Source organism: Camelina sativa, chromosome 4 (assembly GCF_000633955.1).
Source record: "Camelina sativa cultivar DH55 chromosome 4, Cs, whole genome shotgun sequence".
NCBI classification, from domain to species: domain Eukaryota; kingdom Viridiplantae; phylum Streptophyta; class Magnoliopsida; order Brassicales; family Brassicaceae; genus Camelina; species Camelina sativa.
Window position 1 is genome coordinate 3,349,388 of NC_025688.1, and position 18,253 is coordinate 3,367,640.

The 18,253-nt window shown below is 33.8% G+C and overlaps 4 protein-coding genes and 1 non-coding gene across 6 annotated transcripts; 4 read left to right on the top strand and 1 right to left on the bottom strand.

Annotated features, from left to right (window-relative positions):
• On the bottom strand, positions 4,893-4,964 carry TRNAT-CGU. The gene has a single exon. It is a non-coding gene; the product is annotated as a tRNA-Thr (tRNA).
• LOC104779685 (asparagine synthetase domain-containing protein 1-like) lies at positions 5,032-8,465 on the top strand. The gene is made up of 14 exons (XM_010504084.1): positions 5,032-5,184; positions 5,568-5,844; positions 5,931-6,070; positions 6,142-6,277; positions 6,374-6,628; positions 6,701-6,774; positions 6,847-6,943; positions 7,023-7,128; positions 7,212-7,305; positions 7,390-7,589; positions 7,675-7,774; positions 7,857-7,973; positions 8,072-8,128; positions 8,247-8,465. The coding sequence occupies exons 1-14, from the start codon at positions 5,092-5,094 to the stop codon at positions 8,352-8,354; spliced, it is 1,854 nt and encodes a 617-aa protein (XP_010502386.1). The 5' UTR covers positions 5,032-5,091; the 3' UTR covers positions 8,355-8,465.
• Positions 8,625-11,583, top strand: LOC104779686 (cell division control protein 48 homolog B-like). Its single transcript, XM_010504085.2, has 12 exons — positions 8,625-8,867; positions 8,959-9,003; positions 9,125-9,180; positions 9,283-9,432; positions 9,525-9,629; positions 9,724-9,823; positions 9,910-10,176; positions 10,261-10,430; positions 10,522-10,650; positions 10,727-10,817; positions 10,896-10,973; positions 11,065-11,583. Exons 1-12 carry the CDS (start codon positions 8,709-8,711, stop codon positions 11,524-11,526), a joined length of 1,812 nt encoding a protein of 603 aa, XP_010502387.1. The 5' UTR covers positions 8,625-8,708; the 3' UTR covers positions 11,527-11,583.
• Positions 11,814-13,143, top strand: LOC104779687 (ubiquinone biosynthesis protein COQ4 homolog, mitochondrial). Its single transcript, XM_010504087.2, has 3 exons — positions 11,814-11,847; positions 12,073-12,275; positions 12,452-13,143. Exons 2-3 carry the CDS (start codon positions 12,090-12,092, stop codon positions 12,944-12,946), a joined length of 681 nt encoding a protein of 226 aa, XP_010502389.1. The 5' UTR covers positions 11,814-11,847; positions 12,073-12,089; the 3' UTR covers positions 12,947-13,143.
• On the top strand, positions 14,122-16,236 carry LOC104779688 (protein SPIRAL1-like). Of its 2 annotated transcripts, none has more exons than XM_010504089.2 (3): positions 14,122-14,188; positions 15,581-15,897; positions 15,992-16,236. In XM_010504089.2, the coding sequence occupies exons 2-3, from the start codon at positions 15,598-15,600 to the stop codon at positions 16,067-16,069; spliced, it is 378 nt and encodes a 125-aa protein (XP_010502391.1). In that variant the 5' UTR covers positions 14,122-14,188; positions 15,581-15,597; the 3' UTR covers positions 16,070-16,236. The 2 variants fall into 2 exon arrangements, with proteins under 2 accessions (XP_010502391.1, XP_010502390.1); XM_010504088.2 differs by lacking the exon at positions 14,122-14,188 and adding an exon at positions 15,054-15,137.

The following is an 18,253-nucleotide window of genomic DNA, read 5'->3' on the forward strand; positions in this document are numbered from 1 at the left end:
TTTTTTTCTATCTAATAAAAATATTAGCGAAGATTTATTTCCTTTTCCAGATCCTACACATTGATTTGATTAGCTGTTTTAATGATTTTCAAATCCTGTATTAATTGGTGAAAGAAGAAAAATAAAATCCTATTTTGATTTCCAAATTCCAATTAATTGTTTCTAGAACCTTTTGATTTTTGAAACAATTGGCTTTCGTATAAAATCAGTAAAACCTCTATAAATTAATAATGTTGAGACCAAGAAAATTTATTAATTTATAGAGGTTTTAATTTCTCGATAAATTAATAAATATTAATTTATAGAGAGGTTTTCCTAATTTAGTAAAAAAAATAAAATAAGATTTAATAGTTATAACTAATATTTGTATAAAATCAATTACAAGGAAAATAACAATTATCATGTTTTGAATATAATACTTAAAGATTTTTATATAGTAAAAAAATTAAAAATGAACTCTAATAAAAATTAATGTGTATATATACATATACTTAGATAATTTTATATAATTAATTTATATTACTGATGGGACCATATATTTACAAAGGATTTTCAAAAAAAAATATTATCTTATTATATTATTGAATTGTTTTAAAATTACACTAGTCCCATCTTGGGACCGGAATAAATTATTAATTTATAGAGATTATTAATTTATCGAGTATTAATTTATAGAGGTTCTACTGTATATGATTTTTGGTTTGTTTTGGTTTGGTTTCAAATCTATTAGGGGGGTTATTGGATCCTTGATTTTAATGGATTTGAAATCCTTATAAGATTTGCAAATCCACATGGAATCCATGGATTTTAAAATCAAATAATATGGATTTGAAAATCAAATAATGTGGATTTTAAAATCTTAGATAATAGAATTCAAAAGTTATAAAAGAAATAGAACTTATAAAAATAATCTCTCATGTAGCATTCTCATGTGAACCAGTCCACATGTTTGATGCTATTTTCTCTCTCCATATTCTCTTTGTTGTTCTTGGGTTGTAAGTACTTCAGCATTATCATCGTCATTAATTTCTTCGACAACTTCTTCTGCACTCTCGATTTCTTCTGGAAAAATATCCGTTCGACAAAACTTTCGCAAAAAATATCCGTTCAACTTCTTCTGAAGGAGAGAGAGAGAGAGATAAGAAAGAAAGAATGAGAGGGAAAGTGATGCAAAAATATCATGTCCGATATAAACGTATTGTTAAGTTCTTGCATGAACACCATTTATGCTTTTTATTATTACGTTAGTTTTTTTTCTAAATCCACCCAAATAACTAGGTGGAGACCGTTTTTCCTCTCCCCCAACAAACGACGCTAGAGGCGATTAACCAAGACTATGGCTTCGGCAGACGTCGGCTCCAGCGTCGGACGTACTCCTTCTGTTCGTCTTCCATCTTCTTAATTTATCTTATTCCTTCATAGATCTAGTTTTTTGTAAGATTCAGATTGTGTTCCAAGTCTTCTCTCATAAAAAGGAGTGTTCCAGGAAAGAAGATATTCATTTTTAAGGCAAGGTCTATCCTAATTATCTCAAGCATCCATTTTGGTGATTATGATTATGGTTGAAGAATGAAGATTATGGGTGTAAAAGATGAAATGGATCTCGTTTATGGTTATACAAAACTTATAGCAGATCTTCAAGTGGCGCCATGGCTATTGTCTCCCAGATATTTTTAAAGGCAGAGGAAGACAATCATACATATATCACAGATATATATATATATATATATAGTTTATATATAATAATTGTTTTTATTTTATATCTCTTCAATAGAGTTTGATTCCGGCGAATGATCATCTGCGAATTCTTCTGCCGGTTGGTGTTTTAATGATTGCGAAGTGAATTTGGTATTTTCATAGTTGGATGATAGCCAAGAATCGCAACGACTTGGGTTCGAGCACGAAGAAGGAAAATAACAGACTTGATTATCTGTTAGCGAGTAAGTTCTTCTAGACAAGAAGCATCATTAAATTCACTTCTTTTGTTGTATCGTTTCTTCTTTATTGATCATAAATGTATCTTTATGTGGATCATTTCTCTATAACTTTGTAAACTCTTATTCGAAGTAAATAAAAATAGATGTTAAAAAATAATTAGGTGGAGACCAAGGATTTCAATCTCTATATTTATAAGTAAAACATATTTTCAAATCCATCCAAATTCAATATGAAATCAAATCCATACTCAAATCTTTAATAATGAATAAGGGGTGATTTTAGTTAGGATTTAGAATTCATAGATCCAATAACACATAATTTTAATAAAGATTTTAAAATGAATGATTGAATAACACATGATTTAACTTGGATTTCTAAATCCATTAAAATCAAGGATCCAATAACCCCCTTAGGTTGCGACCTAACGTGTTATAAGAAAAGAGTTAAGGAAGGGAAGAAAGAGGTAGGCAAGATAAGAAGGAGGCAAGAATAGAAGATTAATGTTTTGATTTCATAAGATAAGGAAACACTAATGTTTCAAGTTTCAATTAAGGGGGAGGTATTGGTTTAGGATTTAGAAAGAGATTGTTTAGGAAGTTTTTTAAAATCTTGATGATTTGTTTTTTCTAATCTTGTAAAATCTTTCTATTCGATGAAAGAATTTTCATGACTTTTGTTATGAAGGAAATGATATAAAATCCTAAACCAATAACATTAAATTTGAATTCATTAACAATCCAAGATTCTTTTGTTTTACTTGAATAACATAAAACTTTTAATGACTTTATAAAACTCTTAATCCAATAACACTAGATTTATCAAGATTTTAGATAACTTTTTACAAATCCACAACCAATAACACCAAATTTTTAAAGAGTTTTTAAAAGTCTTGATTGAATAACAACATATTTTACCTAACTTTTAAAGTCATTAAAATTCTTTCTAAATCCTAAACCAATACCTTCCCCTAAATACACATTGCAATAAGTAAAACGACAGTGCATTAACATAGATTGAACTCTCTTCTTCTCCAAGAGGGTTGAATACTCCTTAAGCCACCCTTAGCCACTTTTGATATTTTACTTCTTCTCCATTTGTCTAGCTCTTCTACCAATAGTCCTCAGCTTCTTCCTCATACACGCTAATGGGATCCTCAACCTATCAAAATCCTGTGTTAATTGGTGAAAAAAAAAATTCATATTTTGATTTCCAAATTTCAAGTACTTGTTTATAGAATCAGATTTTTTAAAAAATTGGCTTTTATATAAAATTGTATGTGATTTTGGTTTGTATTGGTTTGAAAATAATAATTGGTTTGTTTGGATTCCAAATTCTAATTACTGGTTTCTAGAACCTTCAGATTTTTGAAAAAATTTCGTACAAAATTGTATGTGATTTTGATTTCCAAATTCTAATTACTTGTTTCTAGAACCTTCAAATTTTTTTAAAAAATTGGCTTTCGTATAAAATTGTATGTGATTTTGGTTTGTATTTGTTTGAAAATAATAATTGGTTCATTTGGATTCTAAATTCTAATTACTTGTTTCTAGAATATTCGGTTTTTGGAAAAAATTGGCTTTCGTATAAAATTGTATGTGATCTTGATTTCCAAATTCCAATTACTTGTTTATAGGAATCTTGGGATTTTTGAAAAAAATGGTTTCGTCTAAAATTGTATGTGATTTTGATTTCTAAATTCCAATTACTTATTTTTGGAACCTTCAGATTTAAAAAAAATATATAGATTTCGTATAAAATTGTATGTGATTTTGGTTTGTATTTGTTTGAAAATAATAATTGGTTCGTTTAGGTGGGGTTATTGGTTCTATGATTTTAATGGATTTGGAAATCCAAAGAAAAATCATATGTTATTCAATCATTGATTTTAAAATACTTATCAAAATTCTGTGTTATTGGTTATATGATTTACAAATACTTTTTAAAATCCCATGTTATTCATTTAATGATTTGTTTTTGGATTTCAAAATCCACATTATGTTTTAAATGGATTTACATGGATTTGAAAGTGTAAAATAGAAAGATTCAAATCCAAGGATAAAACATGTTATTTCAAAATCCATATGTTTTGATTTCCATTATTTACAATTCTATATGGATTTACAAATCACATCTCCAATAACACCCCGTTAGATTCGATTTTTAGAGGGTGTTATTCAACACTGTATTTTAAAGGAATCTAATGTATTTTGAAATGAAGTGTTATTCAATTAGGTATTTAAAAAAGTCCATTAAAATTTGGTGTTATTGGATTATGTATTTATTTGATGGATTTTAGAATACATAAAAAAACTCCGTTATTCAATGTCCATTTGATTTGGTGTCATTTTAGATTTTAATGGACTTTATTTAGAATACACAATCCAACATAATTCTTAATTATTTCAATGTCTTTCTCTCTCTCTTCAAAATTGATTCAGAGATTAGTGGAAGAATTAAGAAGATGTCCTTCCACATGTGTTTTTCACCAGCGGTTCCGTTCGTGATCAATTATTGCTTCATAGTCAATATCTCTCAGATGGCCTCCTCTCTCGGCGTTTTTGCGATTCCGGTTAGGTTCCCATCGGTGATTTTAGCAGATCCGCTTCTCCCTCATTATTGTTGCAAAACCAATTACGTATTGAGTATTGATAACAAATAATATTTTAGTTCAATTTATTTTTGCTTTGATTTTTTCTTTAATTTTTGGTTAACAACGCAATTATGGGTAAATTTATTTTATTTAAGTTAAATAATAAAGTCCAGTTAATAATGATTTTCAAATCCATTATTGCCTTTCAAATCCACTATTAATGACAACAAATCTACGTTAAATGCATTAGAAAATCATTGAATTTTAAAATCCACAAATAACTGAAATCAATTAAAATGCTTCCTCCAATAACACCCCCTTAGTTTCATTTTATATAATTTTTAAAACAAAAAAAAAACAAAAAAGCCCCCGGCGAGGATCGAACTCACGACCTTTCGCTTACGAAGCGAACGCAATACCACTATGCTACGGAGGCGATTTGTTCTACTTGGTCAATAATAGACTAGAACTTAAATGTTTGATTAACAGGCTTAAGCCATTTCGTTAACTCTTTTCTTTTGACGGAAGGAGACGGACGAGAAAGAGACGACGCCGGCGGCGAAATGTGCGGAATCGCAATTGTAGTGTGCGGCGTTCGTATCGAACTCTCGACGCTTGCTTCGTTTCTCTCAGCCCCTGAGCCTCCTTTCGAACGAGTAAATCTCTTCCTCTGATGTCACTTGTGATTTACATCTCTTACCGTATTGGCGTTTGAGTTCATAGCTTTTAGTATGAATTGCTTTTGGGTTTGAAGTTTAGGGTTTTGGTTCTGTCTGAAGTTTACCATTACTGATAAAGCTTGAATCTTTATTTGAATTGGAAGACTGATTGTTCTTATGTAACTGTTTTGTTGGATGAATTTTCAAATTCTGATATTTGGGTAGAAAGAAAGATTTACTCTTTTTTTGAGTTTTGATCGATTGCTAATGAATAATGTATTGAGATAAGGGAATTGGTTGTCCATAGATCAGTTCTTATTTGATCAATCACATCAGAATTTCAAGTTTGCTAATTTGGTGTTTTCTTGGTGTTAAACCAGTTGCAAGTCTCTGTTGAAGATGTTAAAGCTGTCTTAAGCCAAAGAGGTCCTGATAGTGTAGGCGAAAAGACGATTCATCTTCGACCTGATGTACCAAATTGTGCTCAAGAGTCTGCGACTCTCTCTGTTGTTGCGGCTGGTGAAGAAACTTATAAGCTTGAGGAGACTACTCTTTTGGGTGAATTGCATTTTATTGGTTCTACATTACAGCTTAGAGGAACTAGTCCTATTAGACAGCCATTAGTGGATTCTTCTGGAAACATTCTAGCTTACAATGGTCTGCTTTACTTCTTAAGCTTTCTTCTAATTATCACGAGTATTGGTTTGCACTATACAATATTGATTAGTATATTTTCCTTTTAGGCGAAGTATTCGGAGGAATTGAACTCAATAGCTATGATAATGATACTGAAGTTCTTCTGAAGTCTTTAGAGAAAGCAAAAGCTTTAGTTCCAGATGTTCTTTCTATGATCAAAGGCCCCTGGGCCATTATTTATTGGCAGGTAGTTCTGTAACTTATCGATTTACTTTTTATAGCAGTTTTATTTGCTCTTTGAACATTTGTCTCCATCAGGAAAGCTCAAGAACGCTATGGTTTGGTAAAGATGCTTTTGGTCGGAGGAGCCTTCTTGTTCACTGGCCAACTGTTGAAGACCCTCGTTTTCTTCTATCATCTGTTTCACCAGCTTCTTCTGTCGCTCACGGCTCAGGTTTGTATTGCTTAATTAGAGTCATTTTCGTGTCTCTATGTACACTCCAGTTTTTGTATTGCTTTATGTACAGAGGATTATTTTTGGCAGTATCAGATGCTGAAAATGGTAATAGCGGTCATCGGTTTTGGGAAGAGCTTCCATGTGGAGTGTACAGCATTTCTTTTGGGGTTTCAGAATCTGGTTTATGTATTCATGGTGAAGTCAAGAAGCACGAATGGAGAAATCCCATGTGGAAAGAATTGATTGAATGGGAAAGGAAATCTGTTGTACCAAGACCTGAAGATTTGTCAACATCATCGCTTAGTGGATTCCAAGAAGAGGGAGACAATGCTGTTTCAAGTTCTTCAGGTACTGCTTCAGATTCGTTTGACTCCTCCAGTTCTGTCTGAATCTCATATGCCTGATAAAGTTTAGCTTTAGGACTTGCGCAGAGAGTTTTGGTTGTGTTAAAGGAATCAGTGAGGCGGAGAACTTCACTTCATAACATTTTTCAGGTATGAGCTTTAACTTTCTCTTTCTCCAAGCATATTGTGTTTTTTTTCTTAACACCTTATTGGCATAAACAGGGAGAAAAAGAAGTTGTCCCAGTAGCTGTTCTTTTCTCTGGTGGATTGGATTCGATGATTCTTGCTGCGCTGTTGGATCAGTGCCTTGATCCAAAATGTAACCATTCCTTCCCACTGTCTTTGTCTTAGGCATCAATTCTGAAACTAATCCAAAAGAAAAATGTCTATTTCTCCAGATGAAGTTGATCTCCTTAATGTCAGTTTTGACGGTCCTAATGCTCCTGACAGGATCTCCGCCAAGGCTGGAATAAAGGAACTTCAAAAGGTTGCACCTTTGAGAAGGTTGAATTCTCAAACCTTTTTGTCAGAAATGCATATATTTGTTACTATTTACGCTTGAAACAAATGTTCTTGGAATTTTTCAGGTGGAAACTTGTTGAGGTTAATGCTGATCTGTCAAAACTAACCTTTGAGACAAAACGTGTTATGTCACTCATAAATCCTGCAGACACTTACATGGTAAACTTCAAAGTCTTGGAGGATTCTGATTACAATCTTCCGAACTTGATGTGAATTACACAATCTTCTTTTGCAATGTTCTAGGACCTCAACATTGGAACAGCACTTTGGCTTGCTGCTCGGGGTGATGGTTGGATTCATGAAGAAAGCGACAATCAAGCAGTAGAAGAAGATAACAGGCGGGTCAAATATAAGTCTGATGCTAGAATTCTGCTTGTTGGCGCTGGTGCTGATGAGCAATGTGCTGGTTATGGTAGGCACAGAACAAAATACCGAAATGGGAGGTAAATATATGTCTACAGATATATTCTCTTATGGATGTAAACGAACAATAACCTCATCTCATATGTTTTATTCATTTTTTTTCAGTTGGGTTGCGTTGGATCAAGAAATGAAATTAGATATGCAGAGAATTTGGAAAAGAAATTTAGGTCGAGATGATCGATGCATTGCAGATAACGGTAAAGAGGTATATGTCACACCACAACAAGAAACCGAAATCACTTTCTTCTTTGTGCTTTGTTCTTAAATGTTCAACATTACATTTTCAGGGGAGATTCCCGTTCTTAGATGAAGATGTGATAAAGACTCTCCTTGACATTCCCTTGTGGGAAATTGCGGATCTTGAGCAACCAAGTGGAAAGGGAGACAAGAAGATTCTTAGACAGGTGAGTAAACAACAAAAGCTACCATTTTTACTTTAAGAATGCCACAAGAATCATCCTAGAAACTTCATAAACTTGACATGTTACCAAAAATCTTGAAGGTTGCAAAGTTGCTTGGTTTACATGAAGTTGCAAAGATGCCTAAGAGAGCAATTCAGGTAAAGAGAGGTTAAAAAGCCTGAGAACAGACTTCAAACTAGTACAGTTGAGAGTCTTTTCTTGTTGTGTGTTTATGCTAATCTTACTGTCGTTGTGGACTTTGGTTGTGGTTTTTAGTTTGGATCAAGAATCGCTCGTGAATCAAACCGGAAGAATTTTGGAAGTAACCGCGCCGCAAACCAGGCTTCTGCCGGGAGCGCGAGATTCCACACACCGTCACACTAAATTCCTCAGATTCATGATGTTAGACAACTATTGTTAGATATATCCATGTTGTTATCCATTGTATTCTATACAGATGACTCAATTTTAGAAAAAGTTACATGTTTTGAGTTTGATTGAACAAGAAGGGACTAAGAGGACTGTTAAACTTAAAACGACTTTACCATTTCGCCCAATTTCAAACAGTTTATAGAAAATAGGGTAAAATTGGAAAATCACACGGAAAACAAAACAAAGAAAAACAAAAACCTTAAATTTAGTGTCTTAATCAGATTTGCTCCTCCGGTGATATTCGTGCTCCTCAGGCGCACCATAAACCCCTGTAAAGCCGTAAATGCCAAAGTTTGGTTCTTTTTGATGGAAATCGAAAGCAGTGTCTGCGACAACATCGTCGGCGAAGAGAAATGGCGAGCGGAAGCAGAAGTTGGTGGCAACGAGAGAGCTCTGCAAGCACTTCGAGAACTCATTATCTTCCCTTTTCGCTACCCTCTCGAAGCTCGAACTCTTGGTCTCAAAGTACACATCCAACACCTCTGATTAGATTCATAGCTTCTGTATTTTGTTTTTCAATTGGTTTGATTAGCTTTGCTTTTACTTATCATTGCAGTGGCCTAGAGGATTGCTTCTCTACGGTCCCCCTGGAACCGGCAAGGTTAATACTCTGTTTCAAGCTTGAACTTTTCATTGTGCGTTGGAAACTTCAAAGTTCTCAACTTTGATCTTAATTCTTACATAAGCTAATTCGCTCTGTATCGCAATTTTGATTATTGTAGACAAGCTTGGTCCGTGCTGTTGTCCAGGAATGTGATGCACATTTGATTGTTGTGAGGTACTTCCTTTTGTGTTGTAGCTTCTGTATTTTTTTATGGTCTAGAGGAATAGGCTAAAGCTAAGCTAAGTTATGGTCTTTGTGTGTCAATGCTCTGTTCAGCCCTCATTCTGTACATCGTGCACATGCTGGTGAAAGCGAAAAGGTCTTAAGGGAAGCTTTTGCCGAGGCTTCTTCTCACGCTTTTTCAGACAAGCCCTCTGTGATTTTTATCGATGAAATCGACGTTCTTTGTCCTCGACGTGATGCTAGGTATTGCATCACCCAAGTATCTGTTACTTTGAGATTATAATTGTCATCTTGGTTTAGAGTTTTTAGAGCTCGAGCTTCTCTCTAAAACGCAGGCGAGAGCAAGATGTTCGTATTGCATCTCAACTCTTTACACTAATGGACTCAAACAAGCCTTCATCATCTGCACCAAGTGTTGTTGTTGTAGCATCCACAAATAGGTTCTTGTCTACCTTAAACAGTATACTAGTTTTTAAGTAACATCGTTGTGTTTGAATGTAATGTTTCAACGGTTTTTCCCGATCTTGTCAAAAGGTTAGATGCGATTGACCCAGCACTAAGAAGGGCGGGACGATTTGATGCTTTAGTTGAAGTGAGCACGCCAAATGAGGAGGATCGTTTGAAAATCCTCCAGGTATTTTCTAGTTCTTTAGTGGAATTGCTTATTGCTGTTTTTCATGTAACTATTTTGTGAGCTTAGGGTTTCCTATTTTTTTTCAGCTGTACACAAAGAAAGTAAATTTAGATCCTAGTGTTGATCTGCAAGCCATAGCAACATCTTGCAACGGTTATGTTGGGGCAGATTTGGAAGCTCTATGTCGTGAAGCCACCATATCTGCAAGTAAAAGATCCTCAGATTCTCTTATCCTAACATCGGAAGACTTCAAGATTGCGAAATCTGTGGTTGGTCCAAGTATAACAAGAGGCATCACAGTTGAAATCCCTAAGGTGACATGGGAAGATGTTGGTGGTCTTAAAGACCTAAAGGTCAATGCTCATCTGATCCATATTTTTACTTTGTTGTACTGTTTTTTTCCATTGAGATTAATGGGTTTGTTTTCGTTGTGACAGAAAAAGCTCCAGCAAGCTGTTGAATGGCCAATCAAACATTCAGCTGCATTTGTAAAAATGGGCATATCGCCAATGCGTGGGATACTTCTCCATGGTCCTCCAGGTTGCTCAAAGACTACCCTTGCGAAAGCTGCTGCAAATGCTTGCATCCTTCTTTTCTTTAAGGTATAGTTTTTGCAGATGAGAAATATCTCTTTTGGTTGTAAAACTTGTTTAAAGGAACTGATGTTTTCTTGTCTTTTTGTGTGTGGTGCGATATAGCTGTGCGGAGCTATTTTCTATGTATGTTGGAGAAGGTGAAGCATTATTGCGGAACACTTTTCAAAGAGCACGACTTGCTTCTCCAAGTATAATATTCTTTGATGAAGCTGATGTTGTTGCCTGTAAAAGGTTTGTTACTATCTCTCCTAACACTTGCTTCGCGTCATAGACTGTTTAACATGTTTCTTTCCACTGATCATTGTAGAGGCGATGAAAGCTCAAGTAATAGCTCTACAGTTGGAGAAAGGCTTCTTTCTACATTGTTAACCGAAATGGACGGTCTTGAAGAAGCAAAGGTAAACAAAAACTCATAGGCTTTAATAGATTCTATCTCTGTTATCAGGTTGCAGTAATATCGATGGTTTTTGGTTTAGGGAATTCTTGTCTTGGCTGCCACAAACCGCCCCTATGCAATTGATGCTGCTCTAATGCGACCTGGTCGATTGGATCTCGTAAGTCCTCATACATGGATCTTTTGATCAGACAAGTTCTTCAGAAATAACAACCTCATTGTTACTCTCTTCTTGAAATGTCTTGTTTTAGGTGCTATACGTGCCACCACCTGATCTCGAAGCTCGTTTTGAAATACTTCAAGTGCATACACGCAACATGACACTAGGAGACGACATTGATCTCAGAAAAATCGCTGAAGAAACTGAGCTCTTCACAGGTGCTGAGCTCGAGGGTCTATGCAGAGAAAGTGGAACTGTCTCCCTTAGAGAAAACATTGCAGCAACCGCCGTCTTCAATCGCCATTTCCAAACCGCAAAGAACTCGCTTAAACCCGCATTAACAATCGAAGAGGTCGAAACTTATTCATCATTCAGGAAGTCCAAAAGATCGCCTTCGAAACCGATTCCGGTTAAGAAAAAGAAGGAGAGTTCTAAAGTTTTCGGTTTAGGATTCTCATGGCAATTTGGTGTTTTAAGCTTAATGTTACTTGCTACTGGAAACTATTACTTCAACAACTCAAAACATGAACTATTAGTAGCTTCTGCTACATGAGACTTGATCTGCTCAGAGTTAAAAAGTTTCTAATTTTTGACCGGTTTGCTTAAACTATTACTCCAAATCCAAATCCAAAATAATTATCTGAACCGGTTTGCAAACCTCCAATTAATTTTAACCAGTTTTGGAATCATATCTTTTTTAATCAAAGGTCGTTGAAAAATGTAAACCTTTGTTTTAATTAATCAAAACTTTGGTTTTGTCGGTGAACCGATCAATTGAACCGGAACCCAGACACTAGCTAAACCGGAGTGCGTTTGCTTCTTCTTCTTCAGTTTCTTTTCCTCTTTTACATCTGATCGCGATTTTCCACCAAAGGTGTGTTTCTTAAACCCTAAAATTCTCCAGATCGCTTTGATTTCGTTTCTCTGATGTAGCTTCGATCGTATATTCCACTGTTTTAAATCCTCGATTATGCTTATGAATTATGGCGTTTAATCCAAAATTTTAGGAGATTTTGTCTCTTCGTAGATTCAGGAATTTAGAATTGGTGATTCGATTTCAATGGTTTTTTGGTTCTGATTGTTCTTCGCCTTTAATCAGAGAGATCTCTACGAACGATGATCATCGAAAGAGCTCGAGTTCCGTTGAGGCTATGGCAACAAGCTGCGGTGGCCATGGGATCTGCTATCGGTGCGTTGGTAGATCCTCGTCGAGCTGATCTGATCGCAGCTCTCGGTGAAACCACTGGTAAACCAGCTTTTGAAATGGTTCTTGAGAGGATGAAGAAGAGCGAAGAAGGAAGAGTGAGTTTCTTCAAATCTCTCTCGCTTCTCTTTATTGTATTAGCGAATCGATTTGATTTTGATTACCAACTGTGCAATGAGTGATTATGAACAAATTCTTAGGTTGAGTTTGTGAATTTGATTCTTTCCTTCGATGGATTTGGTTTTGATCTTTTGGTGGTATCTTTACTTTGAAGGCTATATTACTGGAGCGTCCTCGTGTAGTGTCAGAGCAAGTAGGTCATGCTTGGGATCTACCAGACAACACATTTGGAGCTGCATATGCTAAATTCATGGGATCTAGAAACTTCTCTCCTGATGATCGTCCTCCCGTAAGATTCATGGAGACGGATGAATTGGCTTACGTAGCGACACGGGCACGAGAAGTTCATGACTTATGGCACACTCTGTTTGGCCTTCCTACGAATCTTATCGGAGAGTCGGCTTTGAAAGTTATAGAGTTTGAGCAGATGTATCTACCGATGTGTATGCTCTCTGTGATTGGAGGCACTGTGAGGTTTAACGAGAAGCAGAGATCAATGTTCTTGAAACATTACTTTCCTTGGGCTGTTCGAGCAGGAAGACAATGCACTGACCTCATGTCTGTGTACTATGAGCGTCACTTTAGTGAAGACTTGGAACAAGTTCGAAGAAAATGGGGGATCATCCCAGCTCCTCAACATCCTAAATGATAAAAATCCAGTTCCGTTTAGTTGAGCTCAATTCTCCTTAGACTAGGAATTGCTTGCTCTTACTCACCAACAAAAAAAGGGATTGCTTGCTCTTTGGGCGGGGTTAATACTATCTCTCATGTTCTAAAATTACTATGTTGAATACAATCAAAATTCAACATTATTACATTTGAACATTATTAGATTTTTTTAAAATGTTTGTCTAAAGCACATTTTGATTAGTAACATATAATGATAAAAAGTTTTATAATAGTGCAATGATGACAATAAAATACTTAATGGTTTCATATCATTGGTAGTTTATGATATTTATGCTTACCACTTTACGAGAATAAAAAGAACAAAAAAAATACTCATCCAAATCTCAATAGTTCTATTTTTAATCATCCGATCTCTATCCATTTTTATGTATTACGTAATAAAGAAGTTTAAATTATTATAAATATTTAAATTTATGGGGACACAAACAACTACGGGTTTGGGGACCTCAAGATCTTATACAAAATTAGTTCGTTAAATTTTGGAGGTCCAACACGAATGATTCATCCCGATGTGCTCGGGGACAGTCATGATTGCTGGAAAGTAGAAACTATTACTTCAACCACACTAAACATGAATTACTAGTAGATTCTGCTACATGAGACTTAAAGAAATAGCACAAAGTTAAAACAAAAAGTTTCGAAATTTTGTTTTCTTCATAAATACCAAAATTATCTTTTTGTTTCAAAATTTTAAATGATAAAAAACGGCTAATAATTAGTTTCGAACAAAAATGACAAAAGACTTTGCCATTACATATTATATAACATTGGCCCACGAACCTCACCACCGTCGCGAAAATTTCTTAAAGCACCAATAATTTCACTGGTTTAGTGGTGGTTTACTACAATTGAATAGTAATTGTTACTTGTTTCACTACAAATCCAAAATAATTATAAACAACTTTTCACAAAGCTCCAATTAAACTTTAACCGGTTTTGGAATCGTTATCTTTTCAAAGCAAGATAACTATTTCGTCGAAAAATGTGAAGTTTTGTTTTTGACTAATCAAAATTTGGAAGTCTTTTGTTTAAGTTGGTTAACCGGTCAATTAAACCGGAACCCTGATACTAGCTAAACCGGAGTGAGCTTATAAATTGACTGGCTCGTTTATGACTCAGTAGTCAGTGCTGCGTTTGCTTCTTCTTCTTCTTCTTCTTCAGGTGTCTTCTTCTTAGATCTGATCGCGAGTTTTCACCAAAGGTGTGTTTCTGTAACCCTAAAATTCTCCAGATCGCTTTAATTTCGTTTCTCTGATGTCTTAGTCGAGGCTTAGATCGTAGATTCATCTGATTTGATCCCTTAATTTTAGGAGATTTCGACTGTCTTACTTGATTTCGTAGATTCAGGAATTCACAAATGGTGATTCGATTTCGATTGTTTTAGATCTGAGACTGTTCTTCACAATTGTTCCGTATATATTAACCTCTCGTCCTTCAGAATTTGGCAATAAAACTAGGTTTCTTCGTGAATTTTGTTTTTCGTTTTTGAGCTGTGGATTTTGCATTTGGTCTATGTGAAATTGTAAGATTACAAACTCGGAATCTTTTATCTATGCGTTGATTCCAGAAACAGCATTGATTTCAAGTCTCGCTTTATACAGAATTGTGGGATTTTAAGTTCATAGTTTTGCTTTTTGTTGTTAGGTTTTAGTNACGGCTAATAATTAGTTTCGAACAAAAATGACAAAAGACTTTGCCATTACATATTATATAACATTGGCCCACGAACCTCACCACCGTCGCGAAAATTTCTTAAAGCACCAATAATTTCACTGGTTTAGTGGTGGTTTACTACAATTGAATAGTAATTGTTACTTGTTTCACTACAAATCCAAAATAATTATAAACAACTTTTCACAAAGCTCCAATTAAACTTTAACCGGTTTTGGAATCGTTATCTTTTCAAAGCAAGATAACTATTTCGTCGAAAAATGTGAAGTTTTGTTTTTGACTAATCAAAATTTGGAAGTCTTTTGTTTAAGTTGGTTAACCGGTCAATTAAACCGGAACCCTGATACTAGCTAAACCGGAGTGAGCTTATAAATTGACTGGCTCGTTTATGACTCAGTAGTCAGTGCTGCGTTTGCTTCTTCTTCTTCTTCTTCTTCAGGTGTCTTCTTCTTAGATCTGATCGCGAGTTTTCACCAAAGGTGTGTTTCTGTAACCCTAAAATTCTCCAGATCGCTTTAATTTCGTTTCTCTGATGTCTTAGTCGAGGCTTAGATCGTAGATTCATCTGATTTGATCCCTTAATTTTAGGAGATTTCGACTGTCTTACTTGATTTCGTAGATTCAGGAATTCACAAATGGTGATTCGATTTCGATTGTTTTAGATCTGAGACTGTTCTTCACAATTGTTCCGTATATATTAACCTCTCGTCCTTCAGAATTTGGCAATAAAACTAGGTTTCTTCGTGAATTTTGTTTTTCGTTTTTGAGCTGTGGATTTTGCATTTGGTCTATGTGAAATTGTAAGATTACAAACTCGGAATCTTTTATCTATGCGTTGATTCCAGAAACAGCATTGATTTCAAGTCTCGCTTTATACAGAATTGTGGGATTTTAAGTTCATAGTTTTGCTTTTTGTTGTTAGGTTTTAGTTTTTATACAATGGGTCGTGGAAACAGCTGTGGTGGAGGTCAAAGCTCATTGAATTATCTTTTTGGTGGTGCTGGTGACGCTCCTGCTCCTAACCCTGTTCCAGCTCCTCATCCTGCGCCTACTGAAGCTAACAACACCACTGCAGCAGCACCACCACCACCTGTATCAACTGCCACTGCAACCGCACTCACCACTGCTACTACTCCTGTTGAGCCAGCAGAGCTTAACAAGCAGATTCCTGCTGGTATCAAAACTCCTGTCAACAACTATGCCAGAGCTGAAGGACAGAACACCGGCAACTTCCTCACTGTAAATGTTTTGTTTTTTTCCGTGTCCATAACTTTAATACCCGTGAGTGAAATGGTATTTGATACTCACTCACTCTCGTTCTTTGTCTCTCCAGGACCGTCCTTCGACCAAAGTTCATGCAGCTCCTGGAGGAGGATCATCCTTGGATTATCTCTTCACTGGTGGGAAGTAGAATGAATAATTTGCAAAGGCGTAGCTTATGCACTGTCTCTGCTATCTATGAAACTGTTTGATGTGAGCCTTTAAATGATAAGAAGTCGGTTTCTTGTCTCTCCTTATCTGTAATATTCTCCTCAAAAAATGTTTGAATTTAAAAAGAAAACTTCAAGTTGTCTGTTATTAGCCATCAATGCAAAGCACAAGTTCTGAAAATAACACCCGAGTAATCGAATACATTACAGACTACCTAGCATAGGATCCACACGTATTGTATGACAAACTTGTTTGATATTAAATTTTAAAACATCAGCTAATATATTAAAGGATTAGTCAAAAGGGCTCACAAGCTTTTTTAGCCTATTTAGGTTGGTGAAAGGCACCACATTCATTCTCAAACTTAAATTACTAATTTGTCATTAATGAGATTTAAATCTAGACGTTTTTATCTTTTATTATAATTTTGAAAAATTATTAAAAAATTAATTACGAAAATATATGAATTAAATGTCAAAATTCATTTAAAAAAATGACAAAAAATCTAGATGGACTTCTATTAAAAAAATCTGTCAAGAATACACTGTCTTAGTCAAAACCCTAAAATCATATATCATTTACTATTATAAATACTAGATACCCTAACCATCTTCCATAACTCAAAAACAAGAAAAAAAAACCCTAAACTATTATCATGTTCTCAAATTTATTTTTGTATTATAATTTTGGTCTTTCATATGATTCATCATATTCTAATTTTTCTTCCTCTCTTTTTGTTCTTTTAATAGTGGTTGTTTGGTAATCAAGATCAAGCAATTTCTCCATATTTTAAAACAGGTATGTTGTGTTGATCTCTATATTTTGTTTTATACTTTAGAAATTTGAAATAAACTCATAATTGTTTTTTTAGTTTCAGGTAAATTCATGGATGATCATAATTATAGATCTACAAAACTGAATATAATGAAATTCAGGTATTACTCTTTGTTAACCCGAATCCTTAATTTTTAAAAATAAAATTGATGCTAATGTTTTTTTGTTATAGTTGCAAAAAAACTATGGTGGATTATATTCATGGAAAATTTATGGTAATTCTCTAAAAACTTGGATTTCTTTCTTTTTACAAGTAGATTTAAATTATAATTATGTTTTTTTTTAAATAATATAATATGTGTGCCTAATAAATTATAATTCTATTTTTTTAAATAATATAATATGTGTGCTCAATTTATTTTGAATTATAATCTTGGTCTTTTATATGAGTATCGGATTCTAATTTTTCATTCCCTCTTTTTGTAGTGGTTGTTTGGAAATCATGATCAAACAATTTCTCTATATTTTATTTTATCCTTTGGTTATTTGAAATAAACTCATAATTTTTTTTTGTTTCAAGGAAATTCATGGATGATCATAATTGTAGATCTATAAAACTGAATATAATGAAATTCAGGTATTAAATTTTGTTAACCCGAATCCTTAATTTTTAAAAATAATATTGATGCTAATGTTTTTTATCCTAATGTTATAGTTGCAGAAAAATTATGGTTGATTCTATTCATGGAAAATTTATGGTAATTTTCTAAAAAATTGGATTTCTTCCTCTATACAAATAGATTTAAATTGTAATTCTATTTTTTGAATAATAATAATATAATCTTTTTGTAAACTCTTCTCCTCCTGTTTGGGCAACCAATCTTGGAGTTCTCTTCTAATTTAATTATATGTTTGGTTGAAAAAAATAATAATATAATCTTTGTGCCTAATAAATTATTTACCCCTCTTGAATAAATAGAAAGAAGATGGAATTTCAATTATAATTCTGTTTATTTTTTAAAAAATAATAGAATAATTAGAACGGATATTTTTTCTATTAAATTGATAGAAAGAAGGAGAAAGGAATATTAATTAAATTCAGTACTTCATATCTCAGAGGTTTTTCAAGAAAGAAAAAGATTAAGGAAAATTTGGAAGAGTTTTCTTTTAACAGTTTACAATTATTGTTTATTTGAAATTGCTTTAGATGGATAAATATATATAATTTCTAAAATTCTCATTTTTTTAATAAAAAAGAAAAATCTAAAAATCTAAATTTTATATTTCATTTAAAATTTAAAAGTAATAGAAGATAAATACTTGAATATATTGTAAATATTTCTTTGAGAATCCCTGTTTTTTAAAATATTAAATTTCCACAGATTATTTG

Coding starts and splice junctions, on each gene's coding strand:
- LOC104779687 (XM_010504087.2), top strand. CDS start 12,090: ATGATCATCGAAAGAGCTCGAGTTCCGTTGAGGCTATGGCAACAAGCT. Junction 12,276..12,451: donor AGAAGAGCGAAGAAGGAAGA/GTGAGTTTCTTC, acceptor TTTACTTTGAAG/GCTATATTACTGGAGCGTCC.
- LOC104779688 (XM_010504089.2), top strand. CDS start 15,598: ATGGGTCGTGGAAACAGCTGTGGTGGAGGTCAAAGCTCATTGAATTAT. Junction 15,898..15,991: donor ACACCGGCAACTTCCTCACT/GTAAATGTTTTG, acceptor TTGTCTCTCCAG/GACCGTCCTTCGACCAAAGT.
- LOC104779686 (XM_010504085.2), top strand. CDS start 8,709: ATGGAAATCGAAAGCAGTGTCTGCGACAACATCGTCGGCGAAGAGAAA. Junction 9,181..9,282: donor GCACATTTGATTGTTGTGAG/GTACTTCCTTTT, acceptor TGCTCTGTTCAG/CCCTCATTCTGTACATCGTG. Junction 10,651..10,726: donor GATGTTGTTGCCTGTAAAAG/GTTTGTTACTAT, acceptor TGATCATTGTAG/AGGCGATGAAAGCTCAAGTA.
- LOC104779685 (XM_010504084.1), top strand. CDS start 5,092: ATGTGCGGAATCGCAATTGTAGTGTGCGGCGTTCGTATCGAACTCTCG. Junction 5,185..5,567: donor CTGAGCCTCCTTTCGAACGA/GTAAATCTCTTC, acceptor GTGTTAAACCAG/TTGCAAGTCTCTGTTGAAGA. Junction 6,775..6,846: donor CACTTCATAACATTTTTCAG/GTATGAGCTTTA, acceptor TGGCATAAACAG/GGAGAAAAAGAAGTTGTCCC.